General features: G+C 58.1%; 2 protein-coding genes across 6 annotated transcripts in view; both read right to left on the minus strand.

Annotated features, from left to right (window-relative positions):
* Positions 1–1,768: 1,768 nt before the first annotated feature.
* Positions 1,769–2,931, minus strand: LOC115402011 (spermatogenesis-defective protein 39 homolog). Its single transcript, XM_030110423.1, has 5 exons — positions 2,823–2,931; positions 2,660–2,749; positions 2,350–2,446; positions 2,128–2,275; positions 1,769–1,810 (listed from the first exon to the last, which is right to left on the minus strand). Exons 2-5 carry the CDS (start codon positions 2,747–2,749, stop codon positions 1,777–1,779), a joined length of 369 nt encoding a protein of 122 aa, XP_029966283.1. The 5' UTR covers positions 2,823–2,931; the 3' UTR covers positions 1,769–1,776.
* A 1,429-nt stretch (positions 2,932–4,360) lies between these two features.
* LOC115401923 (transcription factor IIIB 90 kDa subunit-like) overlaps positions 4,361–15,000 on the minus strand; it is a 22,664-nt gene continuing 12,024 nt past the window's right edge. For 3 of the 5 annotated variants that reach the window (XM_030110306.1, XM_030110307.1, XM_030110308.1), the window contains 12 exons: positions 11,111–11,183; positions 10,676–10,825; positions 10,481–10,574; positions 10,256–10,382; positions 9,660–9,699; positions 9,066–9,586; positions 8,906–8,987; positions 8,708–8,760; positions 6,442–6,737; positions 5,248–5,299; positions 4,499–4,682; positions 4,361–4,418 (listed from right to left, as the gene is read on the minus strand). In XM_030110306.1, the coding sequence (XP_029966166.1) occupies positions 4,381–4,418; positions 4,499–4,682; positions 5,248–5,299; positions 6,442–6,737; positions 8,708–8,760; positions 8,906–8,987; positions 9,066–9,586; positions 9,660–9,699; positions 10,256–10,382; positions 10,481–10,574; positions 10,676–10,825; positions 11,111–11,183 (1,710 nt within the window). In that variant the 3' untranslated portion in view covers positions 4,361–4,380. Of the gene's footprint in view, positions 4,419–4,498; positions 4,683–5,247; positions 5,300–6,441; positions 6,738–8,707; positions 8,761–8,905; positions 8,988–9,065; positions 9,587–9,659; positions 9,700–10,255; positions 10,383–10,480; positions 10,575–10,675; positions 10,826–11,110 lie in introns of all 5 variants that reach the window. The other 2 variants (XM_030110305.1, XM_030110304.1) reach the window with 2 other exon arrangements.

Here is a 15,000-nt window from a genome sequence, read left to right on the forward strand (position 1 = left end):
TCCCTTCATCCATCATGCCATCATCCATCCATATCCACCAATCATCCCATCCTCCACCAGAACAACCCATCATCCATTCCACCATCATGCATCCATCCTAATCCACCCATCCAACACCTCATCCATCATTCACCATCTCATCCATCCATTTTCCTTCTCCATCCCTCCATCTCCATCATCCATCCTTCTCCATCCATCCATCGTCCATACCTCCATCCATCCATGTCATCCATTTCATCCATCATTCATCCATCCATAATCCACCCATCATCCCATACTCCATAATCCATCCATCATCCATCCATCCACGTGTCATGCCATCATCCATTCACCACCATCGTCCGATCCTCCATCATCCCATCCAGCCTCCAAATCCACCCATCATCCTACCCATATCCCCCATCATCCATCATTCATCCAGCATCTCCAACCATCATCCCTCCATCCAGCATTTATCCATCCATCATTCATCCATCATTCATCCATCCATCATTCATCCATCCATCCATCCATAATCCACCCATCGTCCATCCATTCATAATCCACCCATCATCCATTCACCCATCCATCCATCATTCATCCAGCCATCCATCGTCCATTCATCCATCCATCCATCCATCCATCATCCATCCATCCATAATCCACCCATCATCCATCCATCCATCATCCATCTATCATCCATCATTCATCCCTCATCCATCCATCCATAATCCACCCATCCAGCATCCATCCATCCATCATTCATCCATCAATCCATCATTCATCCATCATCCATCATTCATCCATCCATAATCCACCCATCCATCATCCATCGTTCATCCATCATCCATCCATTCATCCATCCATCCATTCTCCATCCATCCATTCATCCATCCATCCATCCATCGTCCATCCATCCATCATCCATCCATCCATCCATAATCCACCCATCATTAATCCATAATCCACCCATCATCCATTCATCCATCCATCCATCATTCATCCATCCATCCATCCACAATCCACCCATCATCCATCCATCCATAATCCACCCATCATCCCTCCATCCATCATTCATCCATCCATCATCCATCCATCCATAATCCACCCATCATCCCTCCATCCAGCATCCATCCATCCATCATTCATCCATCATCCATCATTCATCCATCCACCCATCATCCATTCACCCATCCATCCATCATTCAACCATCATCCATCCATCCATAATCCACCCATTCACCCATCCATCCATCATTCATCCAGCCATCCATCATTCATCCATCCATCATCCATCCATAATCCACCCATCATCCATCATCCATCCATCCATCCATCATCCATCCATCTAGCATCCATCCACCATCCATTCATCCATCATTCATCCATCCATCCACAATCCACCCATCATCCATTATCCATCCATCCATCCATCATCCATCCATCCATCATCCATCCATCCATAATCCACCCATCCAGCATCCATCCATCCATCATTCATCCATCAATCCATCATCCATCCATCATCCATCCATCCATCATCCATCCATCCATAATCCACCCATCCAGCATCCATCCATCCATCATTCATCCATCAATCCATCATCCATCCATAATCCACCCATCCATCATCCATCAATCATCAATCCATCATTCATCCATCATTCATCCTCCATCCATCCATTCATCCATCCATCCACAATCCACCCATCATCCATTATCCATCCATCCATCCATCCTCCATCCATCCATCCTCCATCCATCCTCCATCCATCCATCATCCACTCTTTCTTACTTTCACTGATGTTCTGGAAGTTTCCTCTGGTTTTTCCTGGGAAAGACAAAAACAAACATGGGAACATGATCTACCTGTCCTCCTGTCCCCTCCTGTCTCCTACTGTCTCCTCCTGTCCCCTCCTGTCTCCTACTGTCCCCTCCTGTCCCCTCCTGTCTCCTCTGTCTCCTCCTGTCCCCTCCTGTCTCCTACTGTCCCCTCCTGTCTCCACCTGTCCCCTGTCTGTCTCCTCCTGTCTCCACCTGTCCCTCGTGGTGTCTGTCTCCTCCTGTCTCCACCTGTCTCCTCCTGTCTCCACCTGTCTCCTATTGTCTCCACCTGTCCCTCGCTCCGTCCGTCTCCACCTGTCTCACCTTTGAACAGGGAGCTGAGGGAGCTGAGGGAGGATCCTGATTGGCTCTTGCTCAGAGTGGGCGTGTCCGTGGTGATTCTGGGGAAGGCGGGCTCTCTGTCCGTCCTCTGATTGGACGCTTTCCGTCTCCTTCACAGACCAGGAGATGCCTGAAGACAGAGACCAGGTGTGTCACGTGTCGACCAATCACAGCCCGGCTCCGGAGCTCGTCCGGGATCCTTACTGCCGATTGGCTCGCCGCTCCAGCTGACTTTCTCCACCTCGTCTTCATCTTCGTCTTCCTCCGCCAGCCGACGGATGGCCTGCCGCGACTCCTTGAGCTGACACACACACACACACACACACACACACACACCACACACACACACACACACACACACACACACACACACACACACACACACACACACACACACACATCTATGGCACAAATGTCCAACCCAGCCCAATCCAGTTCTGGTTCTGTCCGGGTCAGTTCAGCCCGGTTCAGCCCGGTTCGGCCCGGTTCAGCCCGGTTCCGTCTCAGGACTCACTCTGCTGAACTCGTCGTCTTCGTCATCGAAGGTGAAGGCTCTGAACTTGGAGCTGTTCCAGTACTCGTCTTCCTCGCTCTTCTTCATCATCTGATCAAACACAGAGACATCAGGGAACCGCACCTCCACCCAGCGGGACACCTCCACCCAGCGGGACACCTACACCCAGCGGGACACCTCCACCCAGCGGGACACCTCCACCCAGCGGGACACCTCCACCCAGCGGGACACCTCCACCCACTGAGACAACACCTCCCACCTGAACAACTCCCCCCACTGAGACACCTACACCCACCCACCCGGACCGCACCTCCACCCACTGTAACAACACCTCCCGCCTCCAACCCACCGGGACAACACACACACACACACACACACACACACACACACACACACACACACACACACACACACACACACACACACACACACACACTCACTCGGTCGGAATCAGCTGTGTTTACCTTCAGACTTCACTGCAGACCTTTTTCCGTTTCCTCGCAGACGGATCACTTCCGGGTTCGCGAGGGCTGCTGGGAGTTGTAGTTCTTCTAAGGGTTCCGGCCGAGCTGGTGAAACCTGAAGAGCTGTACTCCCGGGGAGTCCAGCAGGAGCCCGGGTCTCAGTGGAACCCACCAGAACACAACAGAACCCACTAAAAATGCAGAATTTCAGAGTGTAAACAAACACATGAAGCCCCTGGATCCAGACCAGGTTCTGGTCTCGGTCCCAGGTTCTTCTGGACCAGACTCTGATTTCAGGAGTTAAAGTTCAGCAGAAATCAGCCAATCACAGCTCCTCCTCTGTCCAGGTGCGGTCATGTGACCCGGCTGGACCAATCACATTACACCTGGTCTACAGAGTCCAGTATGGAGGCGTCCTGCTGGACTGGCGGTGGGGGACGTCAGGACAGGCTCCTCCCCTGTTTCTCCCACCAGGCGGTCCTCAGGGAGCGCAGTGCTGCCCCCTACAGGCGGAGATCCTCCATCCGGACTCCCAGGACGAGTTCTGCTGGAACCCAGAGACCAGATGGCTCCGCCCACAGTCCCAAGGCGTCCCTCCACTGTCCTGCATGTCTCCGTCCACTCCACACGCAGCTCCAGCGGCTGGGACCGGTGTGTGGACGTCTCCCTGGGGGGTCTGGAGTCTGGGACGGCCCCCGGCTGTCCGGGTCATGAGGGCCTCTCTGACCTGCTTCTGGTCTTCTCAGAGGTCAGAGGTCACGATCAGGCTGATCTTTCATCACTCTTCATGTTCTGCATGAGGACTCATGCAGTCCCCTTGTTGTCCAGAATGTCCACCTGAGGACCTACGAGGTCCAGAACCTCGTCCCGAGGACCTCATGGGTCTGATACGTCCCCTGGAGGACCACAGGCTGCCATGTGGTCCCTCCTCTTGGTGTTGATGAGAGTGGACACAGGTGGAGACAGACGGGGACAGACGGGGACAGATGGACACAGATGGAGACACGGAGGCAGGTGAGGCTCAAGCGCTTATTCTGAAGGAATTTGGTCTCATTGTGATAGAAAAATAAATATCAGACATGTAAACAAACAAACAGCTGGCGGCCGGCCAGTGGGCGGAGCCAAAAGACCTCGTCCTCGCACCAGTGGGCGGAGCCAAAAGACCTCGTCCTCGCACCAGTGGGCGGAGCCAAAAGACCTCGTCCTCGCACCAGTGGGCGGAGCCAAAAGACCTCGTCCTCGCACCAGTGGGCGGAGCTAAAAGACCTCCTCCTCCTCTGCTTCACACCCATAATCTGAAAGACACAGGCAGCCAATCAGACGTCACGCCTGCTCTGCATCACGGAGGACGCTCGAGACGGACGAGTGGACCGACCTCCGACCAGCTGCAGAGCGCTGACACACTCCTCCTCCACCTCCTCCACCTCCTCCTCCTCCTCCTCCTCCACAGGGGGCGGAGTCCTGGAGGGGGCGGAGCTACAGTCGGCCTCTGGTTGACATGTGTGTCCCGCAGAAGACACGTCCATCACCGCTGTTTCCATGGTGACGGGGCTCTCCACCTGCAACAGGTGGAGGTCATCAGTGGAGACAGAAGGAGACAGAAGGAGACAGAAGGAGACGGGTGGAGACAGAAGGAGACAGAAGGAGACGGGTGGAGACAGAAGGAGACAGAAGGAGACAGAAGGAGACAAGAGAAGACAGGAGGAGACAGGTGGAGACAGAAGGAGACAAGAGAAGACAGGAGGAGACAGGTGGAGGCAGGTGGAGACAGGTGGAGACAGAAGGAGACAAGAGAAGACAGGAGGAGACAGGTGAAGACAGAAGGAGACAAGAGAAGACAGGAGGAGACAGGTGGAGACAGAAGGAGACAAGAGAAGACAGGAGGAGACAGGTGGAGACAGGTGGAGACAAGAGAAGACAGGAGGAGACAAGAGAAGACAGGAGGAGACAGGTGGAGACAAGAGAAGACAGGAGGAGACAGGTGGAGACAGGTGGAGACAAGAGAAGACAGGAGGAGACAGGTGGAGACAAGAGAAGACAGGAGGAGACAGGTGGAGACAGGAGGAGACAAGAGAAGACAGGAGGAGACAAGAGAAGACAGGTGGAGACAGGTTGTCTCTTTACCGGGGGATCGGGGTTTTTCCTCTTGGACTTTGCAGAAATGAGACGACGGAACCTGAAGAGACAAAAACATGAAGACAGATTAACCACAGATTACTGACGACAGATTACAGAGTACAGATTACTTACTACATATTACTGACTAGAGTACTGACTACAGATTACTGACCACAGATTACAGAGTACAGAACTTCTCGCATACTCAAAATCGCATACTGCCAGTGTAAACACACTGCATACTCAATAAGTTAGTATGAGTAGTACGCAAGTATGCGGTTTCGAACACAGCCAGTCTGAAGCGAACAGGCTGCAGCTCCGTCTGAAGAAACTCAGAGAGAAGCTGGAGGAGGAGAGAGCAGACTGTCAGGAGGAGGAGGAGGGCTGTCACTGAAGAGAAGCAGTGTGGAACCGTACCGGCTGGCGGGGGGCTCACTGGGGGGGGCGCGTGCCTCGGAGGGAACATGTCTGCTTTAAGTGACGCTTAAGGCATAGCGCCCCCACGCTCCAATGGTGAGGACCAGTACTGCATGCAGGTCGCCATCTTTATTAAGTGAAATAGTGATGCTCAAATCATCCATTAAAACTGGCCTAATTCTGCATATAATCCATGATTATGATCATACTAAACCAATAATAATAAATTAATGAAATACATGGGGAAACAGCATTTTTCCAATATTTAGGCCCCCCCCAAAATTTCACAAATCATGTTTTCAGTGCGCTGCATGGAACGTGCACAGCTGAGCCCAAATGCAGCAGCAGAGGAGCGTTGGCGTCGGTGATGTGCCGCACAGCCGACACCGACACCGACACGGGGAGCATGACAACAACAGGAACATTCAGGTTCTGCATTTTGTTCCCTACTGTATCGAAACCGAACCGAACCGAACCGAACCGAACCGAACCCTGACCTCAGAACCGAGGTACGGACCGAACCCAGATTTTTGTGTATCGTTACACCCCTAATAATTACTGACCACAGATTACAGAGTTCAGATTACAGAGTTGAGATTACTGACTCCAGATTAGAGTAAGGACTACAGAGTTCAGAGTACAGAGTACAGATTACTGACCACAGATTATAGATTATTGGCTACACATTTCTTACCACAGATTACAGATTACAGAGTTCAGATTATTGACTACAGATTACAGAGTACAGAGTACAGATTACAGCGAGGCTGTGGTTCAGCTGACCTCTTGCCCATCATGGTGGTGTTGGCGGCGAACTCCCAGTCGGCCTCGGTGCTCCGGTTACGCTGGCGCCGACGGGGGCGTCGCCGGGGGGCGGAGCCGGGCTCGGGGGGCCGGGGGGCGGAGCCTCCGGCGGCGTCCCCTGCGTCCCCTCCGTCCCCTCTGTCCCCTCGGTTCAGGTCTCTGAGGACGTCGTAGTTGATCTTACTGGAGATCTTCTTCTTCTCCAGCATCCGCTCGATGGCCTCTCCGGCCGACGACGCCTCCTGCTGCTGCCGCTTCCTGGACGGCTTCTTCTTCTACACACACACACACACACACACACACACACACACACACACACACACACACACACACACACACACACACACACACACACACACTAGGTTTCTCTGTTTGTTATTTGAACGTTCTAAAGTTGAGCGTCTGAATCTGCTGCTGTTCAGCACCACGGAGAGCTCCGGAGCTCTGGACCAGACCGGAGGGCTGTGGGGGGGCTCTGTGGGGGGGCTGTGGGGGGCTCTGTGGGGCTGTGGGGGGCTCTGTGGGGCTGTGGGGGGGCTGTGGGGGGCTGTGGGGGCTCTGTTGGGCTGTGGGGGGGCTGTGGGCTGTGGGGGGGCTCTGTGGGGGGGCTGTGGGGGGCTGTGGGGCTGTGGGGGGGCTCTGTGGGGGGCTGTGGGGGGGCTCTGTCGGGGGCTTGGTGGGGGGGGCTGTGGGGGGGCTCTGTCGGGGGCTTGTGGGGGGGCTGTGGGGGGCTGTGGGGGGGCTCTGTCGGGGGCTTGTGGGGGGGCTGTGGCGGGGCTCTGTGGGGGGGCTGTGGCGGGGCTCTGTCGGGGGCTTGTGGGGGGCTCGTGGGGGGGCTGTGGGGGGCTCTGTGGGGCTGTGGGGGGGCTCTGTGGGGGGCTGTGGGGCTGTTGGGGGGCTCTGTGGGGGGCTGTGGGGGGGCTGTGGGGCTGTGGGGGGGCTCTGTGGGGGGGGCTGTGGGGGGGCTCTGTCGGGGGCTTGTGGGGGGGCTCTGTGGGGGGCTGTGGCGGGGCTCTGTCGGGGGCTTGTGGGGGGGCTGTGGGGGGGCTCTGTGGGGGGGCTGTGGCGGGGCTCTGTCCGGGGGCTTGTGGGGGGGCTCTGTGGGGGGGCTGTGGGGGGCTCTGTGGGGGGCTGTGGGGGGGGCTCTGTGGGGGGGCTGTGGGGGGCTCTGTGGGGCTGTGGGGGGGCTGTGGGGGGCTCTGTGGGGGGGCTGTGGGGGGGCTCTGGGGGGGGCTGTGGCGGGGCTCTGTCGGGGGCTTGTGGGGGGGCTGTGGGGGGGCTCTGTGGGGGGGCTGTGGGGGGCTCTGTGGGGCTGTGGGGGGGCTCTGTGGGGGGGCTTGTGGGGGGGCTCTGTGGGGGGGCTGTGGCGGGGCTCTGTGGGGGGGGCTGTGGGGGGCTCTGTGGGGGGGATGTGGGGGGCTCTGTGGGGCTGTGGGGGGGGCTCTGTGGGGGGGCTGTGGGGGGGCTCTGTCGGGGGCTTGTGGGGGGGCTGTGGGGGGGCTCTGTGGGGGGGCTGTGGCGGGGCCTGTCGGGGGGCTTGTGGGGGGGCTGTGGGGGGGCTCTGTGGGGGGGCTGTGGCGGGGGCTCTGTCGGGGGCTTGTGGGGGGGCTCTGTGGGGGGGCTGTGGGGGGATCTGTGGGGGGCTGTGGGGGGGCTCTGTGGGGGGGCTGTGGGGGGCTCTGTGGGGCTGTGGGGGGGCTCTGTGGGGGGGCTGTGGGGGGGCTCTGTGGGGGGGCTGTGGCGGGGCTCTGTCGGGGGCTTGTGGGGGGGCTTGGGGGGGGCTATGTGGGGGGGCTGTGGCGGGGCTCTGTCGGGGGCTTGTGGGGGGGCTCTGTGGGGGGGCTGTGGGGGGCTCTGTGGGGCTGTGGGGGGGCTCTGTGGGGGGGCTTGTGGGGGGGCTCTGTGGGGGGGCTGTGGGGGGCTCTGTGGGGGGGCTGTGGGGGGCTCTGTGGGCTGTGGGGGGGCTCTGTGGGGGGGCTTGTTGGGGGGCTCTGTGGGGGGGCTGTGGCGGGGCTCTGTGGGGGGGCTGTGGGGGGCTCTGTTGGAGGGCTGTGGGGGGGCTCTGTGGGAGGGCTGTGGCGGGGCTCTGTGGGGGGACTATGTGGGGGGGCTCTGTGGGGGGGCTGTGGGGGGCTCTGTGGGGGGCTTGTGGGGGGGCTCTGTGGGGGCTCTGTGGGGGGGCTGTGGGGGGCTTTGGGGGGGCTCTGTGGGGGGCTGTGGGGGGACTATGTGGGGGGGCTCTCACCTTCTCCTTGTACGTCCCCTGTTCTTTCTCTTTCTGGATCCGCTCCTCTTTCTCTGAAACACAGAACACACAACACCGTCCCCTGAACACCGTCCCCTGAACACCGTCCCCTCAACACCGTCCCCTCAACCCCGTCCCCTGAACCCCGTCCCCTCAACCCCGTCCCCTGAACCCCGTCCCCCGGGACAGCTCCACCACCTCTCTGCTCCGTCAGGTAGTCCTGGTTCTGCTTGGTCCACAGCTCCGTCTTCACCTCCACCTCCTCCTGGTTCAGGATGTACTGCACACAGACCGGCCCGTTACTGCGGGTTCCTGGTTCGATTCCTGAACCGGGAGCCGGATCGGGGATCAGACCGACCTTCTCGATCTCCTGATCGTCGATCCCGTCCAGGTCCAGCTCGCCGTCCTCCGACGCCCCGTCCGTTCCGGTCGGCGGACACTCGGCGTCCCTGGAGGTCTGGAAGGTCTGGAAGGTCTGGACGGTCTGCCGGAGGCCGGCGGCCGTCGGCGTCTGACCCAGGATGGCGGCCAGAGGGGCCGGCCGGCAGCAGGGCCCCGCCCCGTCCGTCTCTGGCCCCGCCTCCCGGACCGCCTGACACAGGAAGTCCTGGGCCAGGTGCTCGGTGGCCGCCCGGAGCTCCAGGTATTCGGCGTCCGGATCCTCGGGGTCTGAGGCCGGGGCGTCCGGGGCGCCGCCGGGGTCCGAGGGGCCGCCGGGGTCCGAGGGGCCGCCGGGGTCCGAGGGGCCGCCGGGGTCCGAGGGGCCGCCGGGGTCCGAAGCGCTGCCCTCGCTGGCGTAGGCGGCGTAGATCCCCCTCAGCCGGGGACGGGTCCTCTCCAGCTCCGTCTCGATCTCGTCTTTGTAGCAGCTGATCTCCCCTGAGGACCAGAGCAGGACTCAGTCCGGGACTCAGTCCTCGGTCAGGGACTCGGTCCGGGACTCGGGACTCACCTTCCACCTCGTCCAGCTTCCGGGACAGCTCCTGCTCCAGCTGCAGGGACAGCAGGGGACATGTCACTCACTGGTCCATCTGGTCCAATCAGGGACCAGAGAGTCCAGGTATGAGTTGAAGTGGGGTGGAGCTAGTGATGAGGGTGGAGCTGTGGGTGGAGCTGGGGTGTAGCTGGGTGTAGCTGGGTGTAGCTGGGTGGAGCTGTGGGTGTAGCTGGGGTGTAGCTGGGTGTAGCTGGGTGTAGCTGGGGTGTAGCTGGGTGTAGCTGGGTGTAGCTGGGTGGAGCTGTGGGTGTAGCTGGGGTGTAGCTGGGTGGAGCTGGGTGGAGCTGTGGGTGGAGCTGTGGGTGGAGCTGGGGTGTAGCTGGGTGGAGCTGGGTGTAGCTGGGTGGAGCTGTGGGTGTAGCTGGGGTGTAGCTGGGTGGAGCTGTGGGTGGAGCTGGGGTGTAGCTGGGTGGAGCTGGGTGGAGCTGGGTGTAGCTGGGTGGAGCTGTGGGTGGAGCTGGGGTGTAGCTGGGTGGAGCTGGGTGGAGCTGTGGGTGGAGCTGGGGTGTAGCTGGGTGTAGCTGGGTGGAGCTGGGTGGAGCAGGACCCACCAGCTGCAGCCGGGCGCGGTGCTGGGCGGCGGTGAAGGCCGGCGGGTCGCACTCCGTCTCCAGGTCCACCCTCATGAACTCGTCGATGGTCAGCTGACTGGTGGGCGTGTCCTCGAACTCCGTCAGCCTGGAGCGGAGAGCAGGGACCGGGAGCTGCGGGGAACCCGGGGAACCCGGGGAACCCGGGGGTCTGCGGGTTCTCTGGATTCTCCGGGTTCTCCTCACCTCTTCCTCAGCGTGGTCTGGCACACCTTCACCACTCCGATCACGTCCTTCACAGAACGACGGAACTTATGCATCCGAGCTGCGACCAGCAGCGCTGAGACCGGAGAACGTCAGGAGAACGTCAGGAGAACGTCAGGAGAACGTCAGGAGAACGTCAGGAGAACCCGGGTGGAACCCGGGTGGAACGTGGTCTACCTGCTCCACAGAGTCCAGACGGTCTCCGTCCCGTGTGCATCCAGTCCCTCTTCATCCTCTGGACGAGACGCAGAGCCGTCATGGACACTTCATGGGTCTGAGTCCCGAAGTCCAGCATGTGGGCGAACCGGGGGATGTAGAGACAGGGGTCTGCAGGGACAGGGACCACAGAGACCACAGAGACCACCGGGGTCAGCAGGGACAGAGACCACCGGGGTCAGCAGGGACAGGGACCACAGGGACCACAGAGACCACCAGGGTCAGGAGGCTGAAGATAAACTGCCTGTCCCCACGTTGGACCTGCTGGTGGTCCAGCGCCGTGGACGTGCTGAAGTCCCTCCACTGAACCTGACTGGACCATGCGGTGGTCCTTCTAGTGGTGTGTGTGTGTGTGTGTGTGTGTGTGTGTGTGTGTGTGTGTGTGTGCGGTCTCACCGATGGCCGGAGCGTTGATGCAGAGCTCTCGAGCCAGAAGCAGGAAGGTTTTTCCCAGGATGTAGACGTTGACCTGGAAACACAGAACCGCCTGAAAACAGGAAGTACAGCCTGACCACAGGAAGTACAGTCTGACCACAGGAAGTACAGTCTGACCACAGAAAGTATAATCTGACCACAGGAAGTACAGTCCGACCACAGGAAGTGCAGTCTGACCACAGGAAGTGCAGCCTGACCACAGGAAGTACAGTCTTGACCACAGGAAGTACAGTCTGACCATGGGAAGTACAGTCCGACCACAGGAAGTACAGCCTGACCAAAGGAAGTACAGTCTGACCACAGGAAGTACAGCCTGACCAAAGGAAGTACAGTCTGACCACAGGAAGTACAGCCTGACCAAAGGAAGTACAGTATGACCACAGGAAGTACAGCCTGACCAAAGGAAGTACAGTCTGACCACAGGAAGTGCAGTCTTGACCACAGGAAGTACAGTCTGACCATGGGAAGTACAGTCCGACCACAGGAAGTACAGCCTGACCAAAGGAAGCACAGCCTGACCACAGGAAGTGCAGTCTGACAACAGGAAGTGCAGTCTGACCACAGGAAGTACAGCCTGACCACAGGAAGTGCAGTCTGACCACAGGAAGTACAGCCTGACCAAAGGAAGTACAGTCTGATCACAGGAAGTACAGCCTGACCACAGGAAGTACAGCCTGACCACAGGAAGTACAGTCTGACCACAGGAAGTGCAGTCTGACCACAGGAAGCACAGTCTGACCACAGGAAGTGCAGTCTGACCACAGGAAGTACAGCCTGACCACAGGAAGTACAGCCTGACCACAGGAAGTACAGTCCGACCACAGGAAGTACAGCCTGACCACAGGAAATACAGCCTGACCACAGGAAGTACAGCCTGACCACAGGAAGTGCAGCCTGACCACAGGAAGTACAGCCTGACCACAGGAAGTACAGCCTGACCACAGGAAGTACAGTCTGACCACATGAAGTAAGCCTGACCACAGGAAGTACAGTCTGACCACAGGAAGTACAGTCCGACCACAGGAAGTGCAGTCTGACCACATGAAGTAAGCCTGACCACAGGAAGTACAGTCTGACCACAGGAAGTACAGTCCGACCACAGGAAGTACAGCCTGACCACAGGAAGTACAGCCTGACCACAGGAAGTGCAGCCTGACCACAGGAAGTACAGCCTGACCACAGGAAGTACAGTCTGACCACAGGAAGTACAGTCCAAGCACAGGAAGTACAGTCCGACCACAGGAAGTACAGCCTGACTACAGGAAGTACAGCCTGACCACAGCAAGTACAGTCCGACCACAGGAAGTACAGTCTTGACCACAGGAAGTACAGTCTGACCATGGGAAGTACAGTCCGACCACAGGAAGTACAGCCTGACCAAAGGAAGTACAGTCTGACCACAGGAAGTACAGCCTGACCAAAGGAAGTACAGTCTGACCACAGGAAGTACAGCCTGACCAAAGGAAGTACAGTATGACCACAGGAAGTACAGCCTGACCAAAGGAAGTACAGTATGACCACAGGAAGTATAGTCTGACCACAGGAAGTGCAGCCTGACCACAGGAAGTACAGCCTGACCAAAGGAAGTACAGTCTGACCACAGGAAGTGCAGTCTTGACCACAGGAAGTACAGTCTGACCATGGGAAGTACAGTCCGACCACAGGAAGTACAGCCTGACCAAAGGAAGCACAGCCTGACCACAGGAAGTGCAGTCTGACAACAGGAAGTGCAGTCTGACCACAGGAAGTACAGCCTGACCACAGGAAGTGCAGTCTGACCACAGGAAGTACAGCCTGACCAAAGGAAGTACAGTCTGATCACAGGAAGTACAGCCTGACCACAGGAAGTACAGCCTGACCACAGGAAGTACAGTCTGACCACAGGAAGTGCAGTCTGACCACAGGAAGCACAGTCTGACCACAGGAAGTGCAGTCTGACCACAGGAAGTACAGCCTGACCACAGGAAGTACAGCCTGACCACAGGAAGTACAGTCCGACCACAGGAAGTACAGCCTGACCACAGGAAATACAGCCTGACCACAGGAAGTACAGCCTGACCACAGGAAGTGCAGCCTGACCACAGGAAGTACAGCCTGACCACAGGAAGTACAGCCTGACCACAGGAAGTACAGTCTGACCACATGAAGTAAGCCTGACCACAGGAAGTACAGTCTGACCACAGGAAGTACAGTCCGACCACAGGAAGTGCAGTCTGACCACATGAAGTAAGCCTGACCACAGGAAGTACAGTCTGACCACAGGAAGTACAGTCCGACCACAGGAAGTACAGCCTGACCACAGGAAGTACAGCCTGACCACAGGAAGTGCAGCCTGACCACAGGAAGTACAGCCTGACCACAGGAAGTACAGTCTGACCACAGGAAGTACAGTCCAAGCACAGGAAGTACAGTCCGACCACAGGAAGTACAGCCTGACTACAGGAAGTACAGCCTGACCACAGCAAGTACAGTCCGACCACAGGAAGTACAGTCCAGAAAGACCCTGGTCCCTGTCCTGGTCCTGTCCTGGTCCCTGTTGTGGTCTCAGAGACTAAAATATATGATTGGGATTAAAGGTTCCACATTAAACTGGGTTCCATCATATTTAGTGGACAGGTTCCACCTTGTGGACAGCGGGACAGCTGCAGGTCCTCAGGAGACGTCTCTGAACTGGATCAGCTGACCCGGAGGAAGGACCTGCAGCAGGAACAGGGGGGGTCCAAGACCTGAGCCCTGAAACACACCAGCCTGCAGACAGCCAGGGATGAGGAGAACCACTCGAGGTCTGGACCGGACCGTCCACTTAATCAGGATCTGGAGGTCAGGGTGAGTCAGATTCGGGGTGAGCCGGGGTGAGTTGAAGTGACTCGGGGTGAGTCAGAGTGAGTCAGAGTTAGGGTGATTCGGGGTGAGTCAGAGTGACTCGGGGTGAGTTGGAGTGACTTGGAGTGATTCATGGTGACTCTGGGTGAGCCGGAGTGACTTGGAGTGACTCGGGGTGAGTCGGAGTGACTCGGGGTGAGTTGGAGTGACTCGGGGTGAGTCGGAATGACTCAGAGTGACTTGGAGTGAGTCGGGGTGACTTGGAGTGACTCAGGGTGAGTCGGAGTCACTCGGTTTGACTCGGTGAGTTGGGGTGAGTCGGAGTGACTCGGGGTGACTCTGGGTGAGTTGGTGTGACTTGGGTTTAGTCGGAGAGACTCGGGGTGACTCGGAGTGAGTCAGAGTGACTCGGGTGATTTGGAGTGACTCGCGGTGAGTCAGACTGAGTTGGAGTGACTCAGGGTGAACTGGAGTGACTCTGAGTGACCCGGGGTGACTTGGAGTGACTCGGGGTGAGTTGGAGTGACTCGGGGTGACTCATGGTGACTGGGTGAGTTCGAGTGACTCGAGGTGAGTCGGAGTGACTCAGGGTGAATCGGAGTGACTCGGGGTGAGTCAGGGTGACTTGGGGTGAGTCAGGGTGAGTTGTAGTGACTCGGGGTGAGTTGTAGTGACTCGGGGTGAGTCAGGGTAAGTTGTAGTGACTCGGGGTGAGTCAGGGTGAGTTGTAGTCACTCGGGGTGAGTCAGGGTGACTTGGGGTGACTCAGGGTGAGTTGGAGTGACTCGGAGTGAATCGGAGTGACTCGGGGTGAGTCAGGGTGAGTTGTAGTGACTCGGGGTGAATCGGAGTGACTCAGGGTGAGTTGGAGTGACTCGGGGTGAATCGGAGTGACTCGGGGTGAGTCAGGGTGAGTTGGAGTGACTTGGGGTGAATCGGAGTGACTCGGGGTGAGTCAGGGTGAGTTGGAGTGACTTGGGGTGAATCGGAGTGACTCGGGGTGAGTCAGGGTGAGTTGTAGTGACTCG

The sequence above is a fragment of the Salarias fasciatus genome, chromosome 15, assembly GCF_902148845.1.
Source record: "Salarias fasciatus chromosome 15, fSalaFa1.1, whole genome shotgun sequence".
NCBI classification, from domain to species: Eukaryota; Metazoa; Chordata; class Actinopteri; order Blenniiformes; family Blenniidae; genus Salarias; species Salarias fasciatus.

What these genes read in the sequence shown, in the direction of transcription:
- LOC115402011 (XM_030110423.1), bottom strand. Translation starts at nt 2,749, where the DNA reads ATGATGAAGAAGAGCGAGGAAGACGAGTACTGGAACAGCTCCAAGTTC. An exon ending in AAGACGACGAGTTCAGCAGA is followed by an intron (nt 2,447 to 2,659) that starts GTGAGTCCTGAG and finishes TGTGTGTGTCAG; the next exon opens with CTCAAGGAGTCGCGGCAGGC. An exon ending in CCTCAGCTCCCTGTTCAAAG is followed by an intron (nt 1,811 to 2,127) that starts GTGAGACAGGTG and finishes TGTCTTTCCCAG; the next exon opens with GAAAAACCAGAGGAAACTTC.